This window comes from Centroberyx gerrardi, chromosome 15 (assembly GCF_048128805.1).
Source record: "Centroberyx gerrardi isolate f3 chromosome 15, fCenGer3.hap1.cur.20231027, whole genome shotgun sequence".
Classification (NCBI taxonomy): Eukaryota; Metazoa; Chordata; class Actinopteri; order Beryciformes; family Berycidae; genus Centroberyx; species Centroberyx gerrardi.
The window spans coordinates 20944749-20962224 of record NC_136011.1 but is presented as its reverse complement, the minus strand read 5'-3'; the positions used below and the strand labels follow the sequence as shown (position 1 = coordinate 20962224).

Genomic DNA, 17476 nt, shown 5'->3' with positions numbered 1-17476 from the left:
AAAAAAAAAAAAGAAAATAAGCCAGAAGAAATCAAAAGGTGAATACAGATGTGATCTTGTGTGGAAAAGTGGTCCTGTTTTTTGGATCAGGCAGTTGTGCTGGACAGCTACCAGGGGTCCTCAAATTCAGCTCCATTCTGCATGAGGAAAGCCAGCAAGAGAGGGGAAGAGAGAATGAGCGGGAAAAACAGGGAGGGGAAAGTGGTAGAATATGGCAAAGGAGGAGGAAGAGAGAGGGAGGAGGAGAAAGGGGCAAGACAAGATGAGGAAGACACAGGAGGGAGAGCAGGGTGACAGAGAGAAAAAAAAAGAGGGGCACACCATTATCAAACATAGAAGTACAATCATTACAGTCGCAGTCAGTGACTTTTTTCCCCAACCTGGAATTCAAGGCCAGGTTTTCCTAGAAACACAACAAAAAAGAAAGTTAAGAAGCGGGTACAACAGCAGGGTGAGCCGGGGCACACTTTCAACCTCGGCGGGTGGGTGCTCTCTGCAACAATACGCCAACACAACAATTCCAAGGCCTTGGTTTTATTGCAGGGAGTGAGACAGAAAACAGACGGACAAAGAGTGTGACATACTCGCGTGCAGTTGTGGAAAAGAGTGAGTGAGAGACAGCGGTGCATGCGTGTAGAGCCAGTGCATGCGTGCGTTTAGTTGTCTGTGAGAGTGTGTGAAGTGAGAGAGAAACAGACAAGAGGACCAGGAAGAACGACCACTCATCCTTGTCAAACCTCGACAGCCACGTCTGCACACAGAGGTCCATATGCACGCCTTAACTCTAAACGGAGCTCCACATGCTAGAGAGTAGATCAGAGCAGGGAGTAGAGACTGATGAAGGGGTGAGAAGGGGAATATGCGCAGCAGGTGGTCACTTACATGCCTGTGAGAGAGTGTGTGTTTGTGTGTGTATGTGTGTAGATGAGGGGGAGGAAAAAAGGGGGAGGGGTGTAACAGTTATATATGTGGTCACTTACCAAATGAAACAGGAGGGCTGCGTTAATCAGAGGGTGAACACACAGTTAGACAAATCTACACAACCCTTATCAATGTGTGTGTGTGTGCGTGTGTGTGTGTGTGTGTGTAGACGTGCCACTTGCCATTTCCAAACACTGAGAAATTTGGAACTGTAAAAAGTAGAGCCGTGACACTATTTTTGCCGCTGGGATATTATCTATTCTTGCGGTGAAACCTTCATTTAATTTAAATTTTACTTTTCAGTTTTCTTCCCCAAGCTCAAAACTTTTGAGTTTCAGTTAATTGAATAACAGCCTGTTGGCATAATTAAAGTTCTTGAGTAAAATCAATGGGTACTGCTAACTGCTAGCTAACTATGTAGCTTGCAGGTAACAGTACCCATTGAAAACAAAAAAAAACATTATGGCATTCCTCTAACACAAGTGCTATTTGGCTGTGATCACATAGGATGCGTTAATGAACTCGCCTGCACCTTTTTTCAGTTATTGACAATGGCTTGGTCGCAGCAGGCGTGCGTCTCTTCCAAACTATGCGGCTTGCATTTTGGGACGCTCGAGAAAAACGCATTCTGTGTGATCACGGCCTTCTGATTACAAATATTCTTAACTCTAAATCAATCAATGTAAGCAGTGTAGATGACATATCTCTATGTATGTGTGTGAGAAAGACAAACATGATAGCTCTCTACTCTAATCGAGACGACACTATAAGAAGACCGGAGCATCCAAGAGCTTCAACCATACAGTACTACCAAACACATACACAGTGATCCCAGCTACATAGAAGGAGTCAGGCTCCATCTCAAGACACTTGATACGTTCATCACAAGTAGACATACACACACACACACACACACACACACACACACACACACACACACACTGGACATAACAGGCTATCACATGTGCACACATAGCCATGTACTGCTACTATGATCACCTTAATCAAAGACTTTCATATTGGCATCTCAGTGTGCTATACCCCCACAAGCCTGTCTGATCTGTCATTCAAACACACTCACACACACGCACTCCCACACACTGCACCTGTGGTAGGCATACAACAGTAACAATCCAAACCTGTAACCTCATATTAATTGCAGTCTGCTACTAGGTTTGAATTTTAGTGCGAGAACACACAGCAGACATGGATTACGCACACACCAATCAGTGTGACCCAAGACGTAAGGCTCCGCCCCGGGGCAAGATGGAATAGGGAGTTCCCACTGTTGTCAGCTGTGTACAGCCAGTCGTGGTTGGCTAATCTTGTATGTATCCATCCTCACATTATCCCTCTCTCCTCTCCTGCTTTTTCATCCTTGGAGTTAGCCACTACTTCAATAAGACACCTGTGTCTGTGTGTGTGTGTGTGTGTGTGTGTGTGTGTGTGTGTGTGTGTGTGTGTGGTGGGGGGGGGGGACTGGTCCCAATAGGTGCCATAAAGAAATGACAGGAACAGTGTGCCTGTCTCTTGTACAGATGAAACACTTTTTAAAGAAGTTGTTAGGTTATAATACTAATAATAATAGAGGAAAGAGCAGACCAAGAAGTTGGGCTTGGCTCCGTCAGTCCAGTTATAGCACCTAGTTACACGAAAGATGTGCCTTTTCATACTCCCCTTCAAAGGCGGCTCTAGCTGACCAAAGAGATGTTTGATACTGTATAAACAGGTAGAATCTAGTTTTGCAATTAGCAAATCTGGCTTCAAATTTCCCCAACGGGATCAATAAAGTGCTATCTGAAATCTAGTTTGGCCTGCTACTAAACCATACACTAAGGATGCACATTTAAAAAAATATATATATATTGATCGATTTGCACTCAAGTTAACGATCAAATATCGATGTTACAAGTATAAATATAAACAATAAATCGATCAATGATTTTTCGTGAACATCCCTAATCTACACTACACAAGAATCTCTTTCTTAATCTCTCTCTTAAGATATCTTCAAAGCCAGATGTGTAAACCATGTTTCCCAAGTTTAAGTAATACCGTGGTTTCAGCACTGGTCTAGAATCACTCATCAGCCCACACCTGACCATCCCATTCACTGGGACCTGAACGCATACAAATTGACACTAGATCAGTATTTCAGGGATGGGATTATTTTTTTGGCTCGGGATGAGACAATCAGCAGTAGTTCGGTCCTTCAAGAACAGTTTACATTTGAAATAATACCAGTTTCACAGTAAAATTAGCTCTAATAGCAGGGAGTGGCCTATAGCTCTGTCAGCTAACTAAGCCAGGGACTCCTCATCTCAGGGACCGGGACCAGACCATGAGCCTGAGTTTGAGCAATGCTGTCCAACAGTAGCGCTCGCTCCCACACCACTGAGAAACATCAGCCTCTCTCTTGCACTCTTGCTTAATTTAAGGCTAGGTTCAAGATTTAAAGAAGCCAATCTGATTGATGACCAAAACTTTATTGGAAGGACCAAAAGAAGCCTCAATTAGTGACAGGCACCTCAAACACAGTTTCAGTTTCAGTAGACGCTGGCAGATGAGGCTGGGACTGAAGCACAAGGACGCACAGCCACACCTGACTATCCAGGAGCCTGAAAAGTCTGCTTGTTATTTTATAGACTCTTGGACTCATCCTCGAAGGGGGGAACACCGTTCTAGCACCTGTGGTACATATCTGAGTTTGCTTTATGTGCTTAGAAGTATTTTTGGGCCAAATAAACACAGACTGATCTAGAGAACTCTCTCCAGCGAACTGAACTTTGTTAAACCCTCCCTTAAGGTAGCATTCTGGGAGGGTAATTCCCAGTCAATAGAGGACGGGAAATGAACAATCAAATAGACACAAAAATCCTTTAATGCACTGAGCATTTATTCTCTTCATCTAACAGGACAGGACCCACTCCTTGACTTTTCTGGAAAACAATTAGAAGAGAATGCTTTCACCTGCAGCAGGAAGTAGTAGGAAAACTTTTCAATTCCACTAGTATGACTTGCGACAAAGCTGTGCTGTCATGCATACATTATGAGGGTTGGCTGGGAGATTGTGCAGCATGCTCCATGCACAGAGAACAGTAAAGCTGTTTATCATGATGGGAGCGGGTGTTGGGCTCAAAGCAATCTCTGAAAGTTCTTCTCAACACTTCACCTGCAATGGTTTGAGCTTGAAATCAACCTAACAATCCAATAGAAACAAAATCTCACCCGCCTGGTCCACATGAACCAAACGTGCCAAGAGTAAAAAGATTTCAGAGACGACTCGTACCCGGGGGGGAGATTAACGTGTGTGAGGGATAAAGTTAGCAAACAAGACAGTTGATATCTCAGATCTCTTTTGTAGCCTCAGAACAAAAGCACATGATTTGTATATCCGAGTGTTTATGAAAATGGTCTAAGATGGACAAAGCTCTTTCTCTGTGTAGAGATCCATCAAGTGTATCACTACTCACCCCATCCTCTTCCCTGTGCGGGTTCAGACGGTGGTATACTGCTTCGATAACACTGCGTCTGGAGGGAGAACACACAGACAGAAAAAAGGTGATGAGGTCTTGACCTATTCTATGCATTCATCAAAGTAAAGACATAGACTATGTGGAAAGAGAAGATGTAGAGGTGAAAAAACTGATAACTACAGCTTGGCAGTACTGTTATGACTACAAACCTGGGATCACATTTACTAATCCTGATGTCAGGCCACAAAGTCATAGAAACTTCACTATGGCAGTAGTGCTTTACCTCTATGTGCACAGATACAGTTTGGCCTACTACTAAAACTTCTAAAGCAAACCCAACTTTGTGATTGCTACACAAAACCTTGATGACACAAGAACTTTAATATTTGAAAGAAATTTGGAAGGAACATCTGAGCACATGCCACAGCACACTTAACTACCTCATCACACCAGTTGAGAAACACTGACCTATGGCTTAAAGTACTAACCTCATCCATTTATTTGGCAATACATACTTTTGGTAAATTCTTAAACATTCTTGAATAGTTTGACTTTAAGATGGAAGATAAGCTTTTTGTAACTTTCATAACCCAATCCAACTCAAAATACAGGTCTGCTTAACTTCAATATTTAGAAATATTGCCAATGTAAACAAACCTCACAGCCTCAAACTCCACTTAAAACTGAACTTTCGCTGTCACATAGGCTACTATCGGTCTGTTTCAAAAGCTCCGTCAATTAATTTCAAAGTGGAAAAAATGACTTCAAACCACTTGGACCGCCATCACTGAAAAGCAGTCAATTAGGTGTATCTTCCATTGGATTTATGGGAGTCAGCCAATGATTCAGCTCCAACCAGAGCAAGCAAGAAATATACCAGTAGAGTCGGTGGTAATAACTTGCCAACACTGGCTTGAAAATTGTATCGTATATCTAAGAAGACATTTGACTGCTTCTCCATCATCATCATCATCATCATCATGTGTGGCGCAGCCCAAGCAATCAAGGGTTCACCCATGTGAAGAAAGACAACAAGCAGTATCAAAGAATATCCATGGATCCACAGAGTGAGGTAGGGAAGCCTAGCAGTGGAAAAATTTAACTTGGGCGTGCACTCACTCCTTGCTCATAGACGCCCAGCAAACATATCCTATTTTACATCATTGGCAAATCTTAACTAATCATTGATTTTGCTCTGATATTGATATATGATATATGATATATGATATGTTAGAAACTATAGGAACTACAACTATAATCACTATCATTGGTTGTTCAGTCTTGTTCATATGACCTTATACTTTTTGACTAAAAGCTTTATTATATTCTGTATTAACATAATCATGAATTGCAAATATTCAACACTATAAAACTCTGTGTAACCATCCAGATTTTGAGTTCCTTGACTCCCAACCTGTAGATTGAATAAACCTGTCAAACTGCCACTCTCGTCCACACTACATAAAAATAATTTTTAGTTTAGATGCCCCAATGCGTTAAATTCCGCTTACACCTTGACATTATTTTGTTGGATGTCTATGGTATAAAGTATAACTACTGTGTTTTTCACGCCTAGACGCCATTGTGTATCCCTGAGCGGGTGGTGGGGCTTACTTGCTGGCAAGGCCACCCCCTGGTGGAAGATTGGGGATGCCGTCGGTGGACAGGATCCTCATCACCGTCACCAGGTCTGGAACCCCCTCCTCCGCTGACCGAGACATCATCTCTGAAGAAACACCAAACATGTTAGACAAGCCGGTATTAACCAATGTGGTAATAACCCAGATCGGAAGGGAAAGATAGGAAAGGGAGGAAGAGAAAGGGAGAGGAGAGTGGGAGAGAGAGAACAAAAATGTGACAAATGAGGAGCAGGAAGGGGAGATGGAAACCATACAAGTTGACTTGAGAGAGAGAGGGAGAGAGAGACACAGACAGTGACAGAGAGAAAGAGGCCTGCAGCCTAGTTGGAGTGTGGCATGAGGCCAGTTCAATGTTCAGCCAGAGCATTCCTCTCCCTCTCTCTCTCCCTCTTTCCCTCTTTTTATTCCCTCTTTCTTTCCATCTACCAGTGGTAGACAGCTCCTGGGGCCAAACATTCACCCTGCTTTATCCGAACATTAATTTCACCTGGCCTAAACATTCACACATCATAGCTGTATCCTACCGCTTTAACCCACTTTGGACTCCCTCACCATTCATTCAGCCAACATTAGTAACTTGAGTATGTACACTCCAGTGTTTACTCCAGTGTTAGTTAATTGTTTTGCCACCTGTGTTACACAGTCAAACATTGACCGTTACAACCTTTCCTCCAAATGCTACACCCTGGTTTTTCATACTATGGGTCAAGACCAAAAGGGTCACAGGCTTATTTTAGTGGGTGCTCATAAGACTAGTGTGGAGATTTGCTTTACTGAACCTTGGTCTCAGGGTGAGAGACTAAATTTCTTATTTCAGCCCCAATCTGAAACAGCTGAACAACCCTGGTTTTAGACTCACTAACAGCAGCCAGGGAAGAGAGCTGACATAACCAACAAAGACTGCAGAAAAGCTGCACTGTGTTCACCAGAGGGTCTCATTCATCCTGAGAGAAAAATGAAATGAAATGAGAGAGAGAGAGAAAGAGAGAGGGAGACAGAGAGAGAGAGAGAGACAGAGGGAGAGGAGGGGGGCAGTGAATCCATCCAGAGAAGATGGGGAATGTTTGAGCGAGGGAGGAGAGGGGAGAGAAAGATGCGCTTAGAGAGGGAGAAGGAGGAGAGGAGCGAAGAGGGAATAAAGAGAGGGAATGCTTGCTGGAATGGAAAAGCAGGTCAGGATTGTGTCATTCTTCTGCTGTGAGCCGGAGCTAGCTTGGCTGGAGGTTAGACAACAGAGTGGCAGGGTCAGTCGGTGGAGCAAACCTACGTACAGAGATATGATACATGGCTTCTGTTTGGGTAAAAATGTTGTGTCTCCAAGAAATAACTTTTGCAGGAACTAAGAAAAAAAAGACTTGTTTTTTTAAGTTTGACAACCATGCATTCTTGAAGTTTCTAAATGGGATTTATAGACCTTGGATTCATGAAACTTGTTGAGGCAATAAATGAGCTCGTAAACCTTTAGCTCTTGTAAAAACAGGTTTCAAGGTTTTCACATGACAATAGTGATGCTCCATTTACAAGGTAATATGTTTTTTCAATAACACATTTCATTTCTTTCATAAATCTGCACTTTGACACACACTTGCTCCACCTGACCACACACATCCCTCAGTCAACATTTGCATTACTCTTTATCACGTTAAAAATGATCCAATATTCACTTTAAGGGATACAATGACATTTTGATTTTTAGTTGGATTTAGTTGGACACTTGGATTCAATAAGGAGTACTACAAAGCCATTTTTATGAAAACTGAAGGATAAAATGTTTGAAGAAAATAACCAACTACATTTCTAAATGTTGAGCTATACCATAATATTTGCACATAAGCCTCAGTTCTTTTTTCCATCCATCCATTCTCACCTTCCACTCGAGACTCCAGGTATTTGTTGAGCTCAGCGTCTTTCCTCACAGCTTCCTCTGACACTTTGGGAGCGCTGGGCAAACACACTAACACAACACTCATGTTATCCCGACTCCCCTAAGATGGAGGGAGGAAGAGAGGGATGGAGAGAGAACGAGGAGGAGAGGGAGTTAGTGTGTAGTGCTGAAACGAAAGGGGGAAGAGGATTTCCAGGGCAGAGGTAATGGCATAGTCTCTGAAGTGTGTTTGGCATATAAAAGGTCATGGTCCCACACAGGTAGTGCAGTCCCACTCTTTATGCTAATTTCTCAATTTCTTTTATTAACTATTAATGGCTTTAGAGCTCTGGTGATAGGCAGATGGCCTGTAACTTTTGTTGCCCTTCACTTTTTTTTTTATTAGGTGCTCAGGAGAAGCACCTCTGTAAGTGCCAGGCTCTGTGTGTTCGTTGATTTGTTCGTGCAGTACGCTAGAAGTCCCACAAGCGTGAGCCACCTCTAGGTTAGTGCACGGTACTAACTAGCTAAGTAAGTCAATGCAAGAATTAAATATTTTGTTTAGCAACTCTTAGTTACAACAACACTGTGCTGCTACCACAGCACTTTGGTTTTATCAGGTGGAGTTTTTAAAGTCAATGTAGTTTCCCTCACTCTAATCATGCATACCCCCACCACACCCCTCCACACGAGCACCTATAAAACGCTTGTGCAATTACGTTCTAATTCAAGCAAAAAAAATGCAGCATTTAAAATTTTTAAAAATTTTTGTAATCTTGGCTTGAAGAAATGAATTTTTTGTAGTTTAATGTTCTAAACTAGTAAACCAGGTTCTCCTCCCTTTTTAATTGACGGTCCATTCAGTGACGCTTCTGATCCAGTGTAGTTGAGGCAACCAGTAAGGTAACAAACAAAAGTAACATTTCTTCAAAATTGTATGTACATTTAACATTCTTTCATCACACAAGTCCCAATGGAGCGGGGAATTGATATGGTTTCCCCGGTGCCACAATAATTTTTACAAGTCATTTGTAGCACACAGGCTTCACAGTAGGCTTGTTTCTGCCCGATTCCACACATTTAATCTTTTTAAGCCATTACCAGGCATAAAATGTAAAATGGCATGTGAACAACCCCAAGCACTCCCCCATGTGTAATCATGTGCCATCCCTGCCTTATAATCCCAAATTAATTTTGATTGGAGACTTCTTCCTCACAAAAACATTGGCTATCACACACAGGAAAAAACACACACTTAAAATACCCTGCTCTCCTAAACAACACATCCGCACATACCTTGTGCAGGCAGGTATCCACCACTTCATTGCAGACCCTCTCCAGATCGTCGGACACCTCCAGCCTGGACCTGACAAACTCACACAGCTCCTCATTGGACATTACGTCCCAGATGCCGTCGCATGCCAGGACCACAAACTGGTCCTGTTCCGGGGCCCGGACCATCTCAAACACCTCAGGTTCGGGGCTGACCAGCTGCTCCGTGGGGCCCTTCCCATCCACGCACTTGTAGTCGTAGTCCCCCAAGGCCCTCGACACGGCCAGCGACCCATTCACCCGCTGAATCATCACTGAGCCACCGGCGTTCTGGATGCGCTCTTTCTCCCGCGGGTTGCAGGGCTTGTGATCCAGTGTGGAGAAGCAGACGTGCGAGTTGCGGTACAGCACAGCTCGTGAGTCGCCACAGTTGATGAAGAAGAGGTGGTCGGGTGACAGGAGGACGCCCACTGCTGTTGAACCGCTACGGTCCATGCCATTTCGCAGGTCCGAGAAACTGCGCATGTGCTCGTCGATCTTCAGGAAGCCCGTCCGGATCCCAGCTTTCATTACCTCCACTGTAGGTGGAACCGGGGCTGGAGGGTCGCTGGTGGAGCTGTCTGAGCCAGACTGGGAGCCCTGCAAGCTTTGCGTCCCTATGGCCCCCAAGCTAGAGCTGATGATGTGCTCCAGGAGGTGCTTAGAGCAGTAGTTGGCAACCCTAGAGCCGGCGTGACCATCGTAGACAGCAAAAAAGGACCAGTCTGCCAGACCAGGAGCAGGAAGCCCCACCACAGCTGTGTGGGCATCCTCCATCTCCACCCGCCAGCCCTGCATGGAGCTCAGGCCGTAGCGCAGGCCGTTGCCCTCACCGTGCGAGTTGTACTTCTCCGTCTTGGGCTTGTCCAGGAACGCCCCCATGGCTCTGCCCTTGAGAGACCACCACTGCTAACTGTAGTAGAGAGAAAGAGTGGGAGAAAGACAGAGACAGACACAGCAGGAGAGGAAGAGACAGACAGACATTGGATTTTAACTGAATAGTTGACTGTTGACATGTGTAGTAACAATGAATCAGTCTTCCTTATACTCTAGCCTAATTTGTCATATTCAGGAAAATAAGTAGTCTAGCCTAAAACTGTTCCATCATAAGAAATTTTGTTTTAATTTCAACTTTATTACCTCTGCCAAGGAGGTAATGTTTTGACCTGTGTCTGTGTGTCCGTCCGTCTGTCTGTTAGCAGGATATCTCAAAAAGTTGGGCACAGATTTGCACAAAACTTGGTATGAAGTTATGGGCCAAGGAAGAACTGATTAACTTCTCATGTCGATTGGCCAAAAGGGGGCGTGGTTTTTGGTGTGCCATATCACCAAAAGGTGGTTGTCACATATGGCAGAGGTCTGTGCTCTACTGAGCACATTTTGTAGTTTCTTATGTTATTAGGTATTATATACCCGGTATTTTAATTCAAGCTAAATCATTAAGTATTTGATGGACTGATTGATTGACTTTCTGGCTAACTGATTGATGGCTTGAAGTACACACTGTACTGTACGACCCACAGGATAACATATTTCAGCAATGCGTTTCATGTCTAATGTGGTTTGCAATGGAAAACTCTGTGAATGTTGTCTTTCAGGCTAAGGGCACTGTGATTCTTGCTGGTCATGAAAAGTGACCTAAATCTTAAACTTAAATAACTTCCTCACATACTGAAGGAGGGATTGAGAGAAACTGACTGTTTTTCACTGGAGATTTCAAGGATGTAGGCCTATTTTCTTTTACTGTTTACTTGATAGGCCTAAAGGAATAATTCAACCAAACAGTGATCATTACTCATCATATCCAGAAATAGCGCAGCCACTCTGGTTTATGCTTAAAGAGACTGGAGAGCAGGCTTAAAAGCTTCTTTGGCCAGCCAGAACGGGCTGCTAAGAGCATTAACAAACTGATGGAGAGGATGCGTAGAATTATCTGTCCATAACTCTGTCTGCATTAGCTAAATGAACAGCAATATCAGGCTGTTTGATCGAAGAGAGAAATTCTGTATCTTGCCTATGTAAATTGATTAGCCTATGTAATGTCAGAACATGAACTTATATATTGATTGTCACACCACTTAATGGCCTCTTAGCCTCGGAAATTGCACTCTTAACTTGTACCTTATTTCTGAAAATGTCGATAAATGCTAATTACAAATAAGTTATCGGCAGAGTCAATGTTCCGGTCTCTTAACGTACGTGTCTGGATTCAGGACACAAAATCTAGATCCGTACGTTACAAGAGTTGTCATGTTTTATTGAGCCTGTGTCCTCAGATAAATTTCTCACCTAAAAAGCTGAAAGGAGTGTTCAGACTAAAAAAAACTGCCCAATGATTTATCATTATCTAGGAATCCTTTCAGTCCAGTGAGGGCTTATTCATGTGTTTTGGATGTTGAGATTTTGGAAGCAGAAGTTGTTGCATTTGTTAGCAATGCTTGTGCAAATCAATTGAGCTACAAAAACAAGGAAACATTTCTAAGAAAAGTCATATGCAGCGCTCTCCAAATAATAATGCAATACTTTCTTGATCCCTGGAGGAAAATTCTCTTTTCACTTGCCCTCTGCCAGCAACAGAACAGCGCCCCTGGAGCTGGTGAGGATTCAGTGTCTTGATCAAAGACACTTCAACATTTGCTCAAGACACTTGAACCTGAGTCCACCAGTTTAAGGACTTTTCCCCTACAACTATGCCACCCTGTCCAACAAACGATTTTCAGCTCTGTTAACCTGCGCTAGCACTGGTAACAAATGTTATCATAATATTACTGTCCTACAAAGGCAAACAGCAGTAACTAGTATTTGTAAACTTTGAAGTCAATTTTCACTACTCAGTTACTATTTGCCTTTGTAGAACAGACTAGCACAACTCTTTTTAGAGTGACGTAAAGTTCTTCAGTTATCAATCACATAAGAATCTTAAAAACCTGAATCATTCCTGGTTCCTGACTAATATACAGTAATAAAAGTAGTGACTGTATTAAAAAGCGTAAACATTTTTTTAAAAAACGACACGGTGCAATTAATGTGTATGGCATGGTGTGGAATTTGCTAACATTTGATAGTGGCCAAATCAAAGCATATTTACACAGCAGTGTGTGTGTGTGTGTGTGCATCTTTCCTGCTCTGTCCTTCCTGGATGACAATGATCATACAACAGAGACCCTGACAAGACACCTGCTCCCCAGAAACAGGCATGCAGACACACAACACACCTGCTCCCTGACTCCATCTTTGCACCCTTCTGATACAGTGCTGCTAAACAACACATTGCATAACAGCAAACAAACACAGAAACAGGCACACCTTGCCACTGATCAGATATCAAAGGCCTGGGACGCATCACTGGTCCAAATCACTTGTCCTGTTACCTGGACAACAAATGCATGTGCACACACATACAACTTCTTATTGACTAGGTATCAAAGCCCTGGGCAGCATCACCAAACTAAATCATCTGCTCTTTCACCTGTGCAACAAACACATGCATACATTGGCAAGAGCCCTGATATTTTAAGGCTCATAGGTCACAAGCAAAAACAGTAAACACAACTTCAAGACGCAGGTTAGATTCACATTAAAAAATACCAGCATGCGCACACACATATTTTGGAGTGATGTAAGCACTGAGCTCTCTGGGGGATGATGTCACCCAGAGTCTGATGTCTCCATGGTTACGCAGCTTGGAGTGGCAGCTGAGTGGTCACCATAGCAACAGAAGCAGTACATGTTAGCGGTTGCAGCATGCGACAAGAGGACTGCAGCCATGCCATTGTGTGTGTGTGTGTGTGTGTGTCTGTCTGTATACATACGTGCATGTGGGTGTACATGTGTTTCAGGGTTAGGTCTTGACAAAGGTGTCAAAACTGACCTATAGCTGCCATTTGCACTTGTGATCTCTCTGTCACACACACACAAATTCATGTATAATCAAGATGGAGAGAATGGCTGATGGCGTTGGTGAGTCAAAGTAGAAAGCTGGCTAGCCAACAGACCCAGAGCACCCACAGGTCTCAGACTTCAGACAGGGAGGCTAGCTTTAACAAGCTAACTCAATTTAGCAGTCAGCTGCTGATGGGATCCACGCAGTGCCAGATTAGCCTGTCAAACACAGACCACAGACAACGCGCAGCAGTGGGCTATCACTTTAACATACAAGCTCTCTTCCCCGGCTTAAGATTATGCTTAAGGCTACTTCTACTTTACTACGATAACCTACTTCTGTGATTTAACGGCATTACCATACATTTGGTGGGCAAATGGCTACTGGTGACAGCAATGAGCAATGGACTGTGTTTGTGGCCATGGACCAAATCAGTAAGAAATGAATGTAATATAATGAGAATACGATAAGTCAAAGCAATGAGTTGATCGGGCTGATCGGAAATGTAGCCTGGTGGTGTAGTAGTAGGCTATTGCTGGTGCACTAAAGATAGAGGGACTGTTGAGTGATCTTCTCTGTAATCAACCCATGATTGACCTGCAAGTCTATCCCAAAGGAATAATACTGTGACAATGAAGCACAGGGGGAAATTAACACCAGCCAAAGGCTTGAAAATTTTGTCTGTGACTGGTTAAGTATGTCGACTCTACCAGCATTTTTGGCAAGTAAACCAGCCATCACTTAGCGGTCCTGCACTATTCTAAAAGTATAGTTGGCTGGTGAAACAGTCAAACTGGCTGGTTAATTTTGGGGTGCACCAGCCACCGTGGCCGGTTGACAAAAAAATGTTCCTGCCCTGGATACAGACCAGCTAAAATCCCCTCTGCCAGTCGCAACCTGTGAAGAGCAGAGATACTGAAACGAGGTAGAAGGTAAGTTATATTCCAAAGTTGTAGACCTACCTATACTATATTATTCACAGATGTATGTCCTAAGTGTTAAAAACTGATGCCTGGGCAGGTTTTCCACAAAACATAAACACCCATGCAGGTTTTGGGGCATATCCTACTGATGGAATAACACTCCAATTGCGAAGCAAGCAACGTTGTTTGTGATTCAATCGGTGGTGCACTGCAGGCATTCATACCAATGGGCTGGGGTAATGCAAGGAGTTCCCCTTCTACATTCAAGACTTGATTCCCATTCCCAAAGCATGAGGCTGTGAATTTGCCTCAGTGTGCATAAGATAAAAAAAAAGACAAATTAAATAGCCATGCTACATTAATGCATATAATAGCTGTACTGTACAGCTAAATGATACTTTTAGTCCATTTTCTGACTGTTTTTCCCTTTTTACATCTCGGTTAAAAAGCCAGTTTAGAGCAGAGGTGAATTTCGACATGATCAATTTCCACTGATGTACTTATATTGCCGGTTAGGCAGCAGATCATCTTTGCACTTATAAAGTACCTATTAGCCACATCTGTATTTGAAACAGTAACAAACTCAAGGTAAATGGAACATTGGCATACAGGTTGAATATTGCACTGTGCTCAGTTACCATAACATTTGTACTAAAAAGGGATCAGTTTTATCAAGCAATAAGGCTGTCCCTGGTCAAGGCAGGCTTTTCTCAAATTGGAGAGGCGGATCAAAGCAGAAATAACTTAGAACCTTTCTTTGATGACTCATCTTCATACAGATATTGAAGTCACATCAGAAGCAACCAATTTCCTGGAACAAGTACTCTTTAGAGAGACAGCTTCAGTCATCTTCAGTGCAGTGGCGTCTAGGCAGCCACTAGGCCAGACTGGAGCCTACCAGACTAGTCTCTAAGAGGAGGAAGGTAATCGCGTCATGTCATGTTGGACTAAGAGCGGATTCTCGGCAACAGGAAGAGCATGTGCATGTGTGTATGCCTACTCTCTCTCCCATGCAGAAACCTGGCCTGCCTTCAACTCGACTCCCAGGGCTCAGAGTTGAGAGAGAGCGGGAGAGAGAGAAGATGAATGGAATGTTATTGCATGGAAGCACAGATAAAAACTCAACAACTTGTAACTGAAATAATAGCAAGCTCAATTCCTGCAGGACATACAAACATATGTGCCTCTGTGGACATTAATAGAGACGTTGAAATGTATCAAGAAGGTGCAGTGATCCTGCTGAGTCTGGGCCACAAAGAGTGTGTTTACATGCACAGAGTATTCCAGATACAAGATATCCCCAGATAAGGTCATAATCAAGTTAAGTCTTTATATCCATCCTCATATTCCAATCACAAATATCCCTATATATGTGAATGCCCTTACACAGTATAAGTGAATTATCAGCATAATATGAACATTACCATGGAAACTAACACAGACCACAAAAACTAAATGGCATAAGGTTTTAACACGGCTCAGTATCATGGCTGATAATGGCATATGGCATCATATTCAGGTAATATTTGGGATATGAGCTTAAAAGGATTAGTAAGGGTTAATCAACACAGTATCATTAGTATCAGTATTCCTCTATAACTCAGTCCTTTCCTGTTCAAACACACACAGTTCTTGTAGCTTTCTCTCTTGGCACTTGACACATTTTACGTTATCTAAGGGTTGTTCTGAACTCGCCAGTAAACACTGTATGTGAGCATACATGCGCTTGTGTAGTGATTCTGTCTATAGACGTGGCTAAAGTTGGACAGATAAAGGCCTTGGGACAGGCCTACAGACTAGACGTAGTAGGCTATAACGGCATGGCTAGTGCAGGATTTCACATCAAGGTGCCAACATAAACATGCCACTGATGATGATGCCATTTCTAGACCACACAGTCACACAAACACACAGTCAAACACACACAGTCACACACTCCAACAACCCAATAAAAATACCCATAACAAGGCAATAAAACATGTTAACTCCTGCACTGGTGTTTTTAATAGGGCAAGTATGGGACTAAAAAGTGGAGGAACCAGATATTTGAATGAAACTCAAATCTGCTAAATCCATTGTAAGCAATGGATTATGGATTTCTTAATTACACCATAACATTATAAATCGCTAACAAAAGAAAAAACCTTGTGTCACACAGGTGGATTAGGCTAAATCTTCGGGATGGTACTCTTGCCCTTTGGGAGAATACAGTCTGCCTTCTGTGCGGCTATCTGGTTTAATTGTGCTAAACCAACTCCTCATGTGAGGCGCACCTGTTGCAAATATGACATTCATGTTGCACGACTATAATCCTCCTCAACTCTCATTCACTCACACAATGTGACATTTTGATATCTTGAAATACTCTATTAATGACATATAATCACTGTGAAACAAACATGAAAGCAAGGACACCTGTGATGGATGCAGCAAATTATGTCACACGTGGCCAGACCTACAATATTTAGCAACTATTAGGTAAAAACAAAATGTTCTATTCCATTCACTTAACCACTTAATTCCGTAAAGTAACGTTAGCGGACAGACCAATGAAAAACTACTACCCAGCAAAAGGCTAAGGTAACAACAACTAACCACTTGGCAAAATGCGTTTGGCAAAATATTGGCAGACACATCATCAACAACAATATATATGGAATTCTATTTTCGTTGTTCCGATCCCACGTTAGCTCAGAGTCGACCGTCCCTGGCTGAAAATGAGGCCACTTTACCATCCATGTTGCTAAACTAGCTAGCCAGCCAAGTTCATAGTTGTCAAAGTGCTGTCTACATGTTAGCAGCTGACTAGCTAATGTTAGCATTAGCTGTTTATTACCAACCTTGCTTATTACAAGCAGTAAACGTCACTTACTTGATAGGGATGAAAATATCTCTATCAGTCCTTCTTCTTGTGGCTTCAGTTGCAGGTACGATTAACTGCCGAGGACTGTTTTGATGGGCTTAGCTAGCTAGCGTTAATGTTAGCCACTTTCGTTTTTCGCCCCCTGCTTGTTAGCTAGCATTGATAAAGCTAGCCAGTATTTCACACGATCAATTCTCCTTTCAGCATGTCTCTGCATCGGATTAAGGCTTTTATATACATGTTTGGCACTGTAACCCAGGAAGCACCAAATGAATAATAGTTACGTGGACTGTCGGTTGAAAAGTGAAACACTCGTTTCAATAAGATAATATGATTTGAACATCTAGCTAATTTTGGCTAAAGCTAAATGTATGAGGCAGATGACGTTCTTTCTCAACATCCAGTTTGAGGGAGTGGCATTCCTCTCGCTCTCTTCAATGATTGGTCAAGCGCTGATTCGAAGATGAGATACGATTGGTCAAACAATGAGTCAGTCAGACCTACCCTCTTACATATTGTAAACAATAAAAATCAAACTTGTTTAATGGTAGTTCGACCGGCTACTGTTAAGTGTGTGTGTGTGTCTGTGTGTGTG

At 42.8% G+C, this 17476-nt stretch overlaps 1 protein-coding gene across 2 annotated transcripts; it reads right to left on the bottom strand.

The window, feature by feature from the left end:
- Positions 1 to 17236, bottom strand: ppm1ba (protein phosphatase, Mg2+/Mn2+ dependent, 1Ba). 2 transcript variants are annotated; one of them, XM_071905080.2, is made up of 6 exons: positions 16891 to 17236; positions 9198 to 10125; positions 7905 to 8022; positions 6012 to 6123; positions 4395 to 4452; positions 1 to 137 (listed from the first exon to the last, which is right to left on the bottom strand). In XM_071905080.2, exons 2-6 carry the CDS (start codon positions 10092 to 10094, stop codon positions 108 to 110), a joined length of 1215 nt encoding a protein of 404 aa, XP_071761181.1. In that variant the 5' UTR covers positions 10095 to 10125; positions 16891 to 17236; the 3' UTR covers positions 1 to 107. The 2 variants fall into 2 exon arrangements, with proteins under 2 accessions (XP_071761181.1, XP_071761179.1); XM_071905078.2 differs by lacking the exon at positions 1 to 137 and having other exon boundaries at positions 4137 to 4452.
- Positions 17237 to 17476: the final 240 nt, after the last annotated feature.

Bases quoted from the DNA above. Each gene is read 5' to 3' on its own strand.
- ppm1ba (XM_071905078.2), bottom strand. From the start codon at position 10,094: ATGGGGGCGTTCCTGGACAAGCCCAAGACGGAGAAGTACAACTCGCAC. The intron at 8,023-9,197 runs GTATGTGCGGAT...CCTCCATCTTAG, and splicing joins TGGATACCTGCCTGCACAAG to GGGAGTCGGGATAACATGAG. The intron at 6,124-7,904 runs GTGAGAATGGAT...GTGTTTCTTCAG, and splicing joins CCTGGAGTCTCGAGTGGAAG to AGATGATGTCTCGGTCAGCG.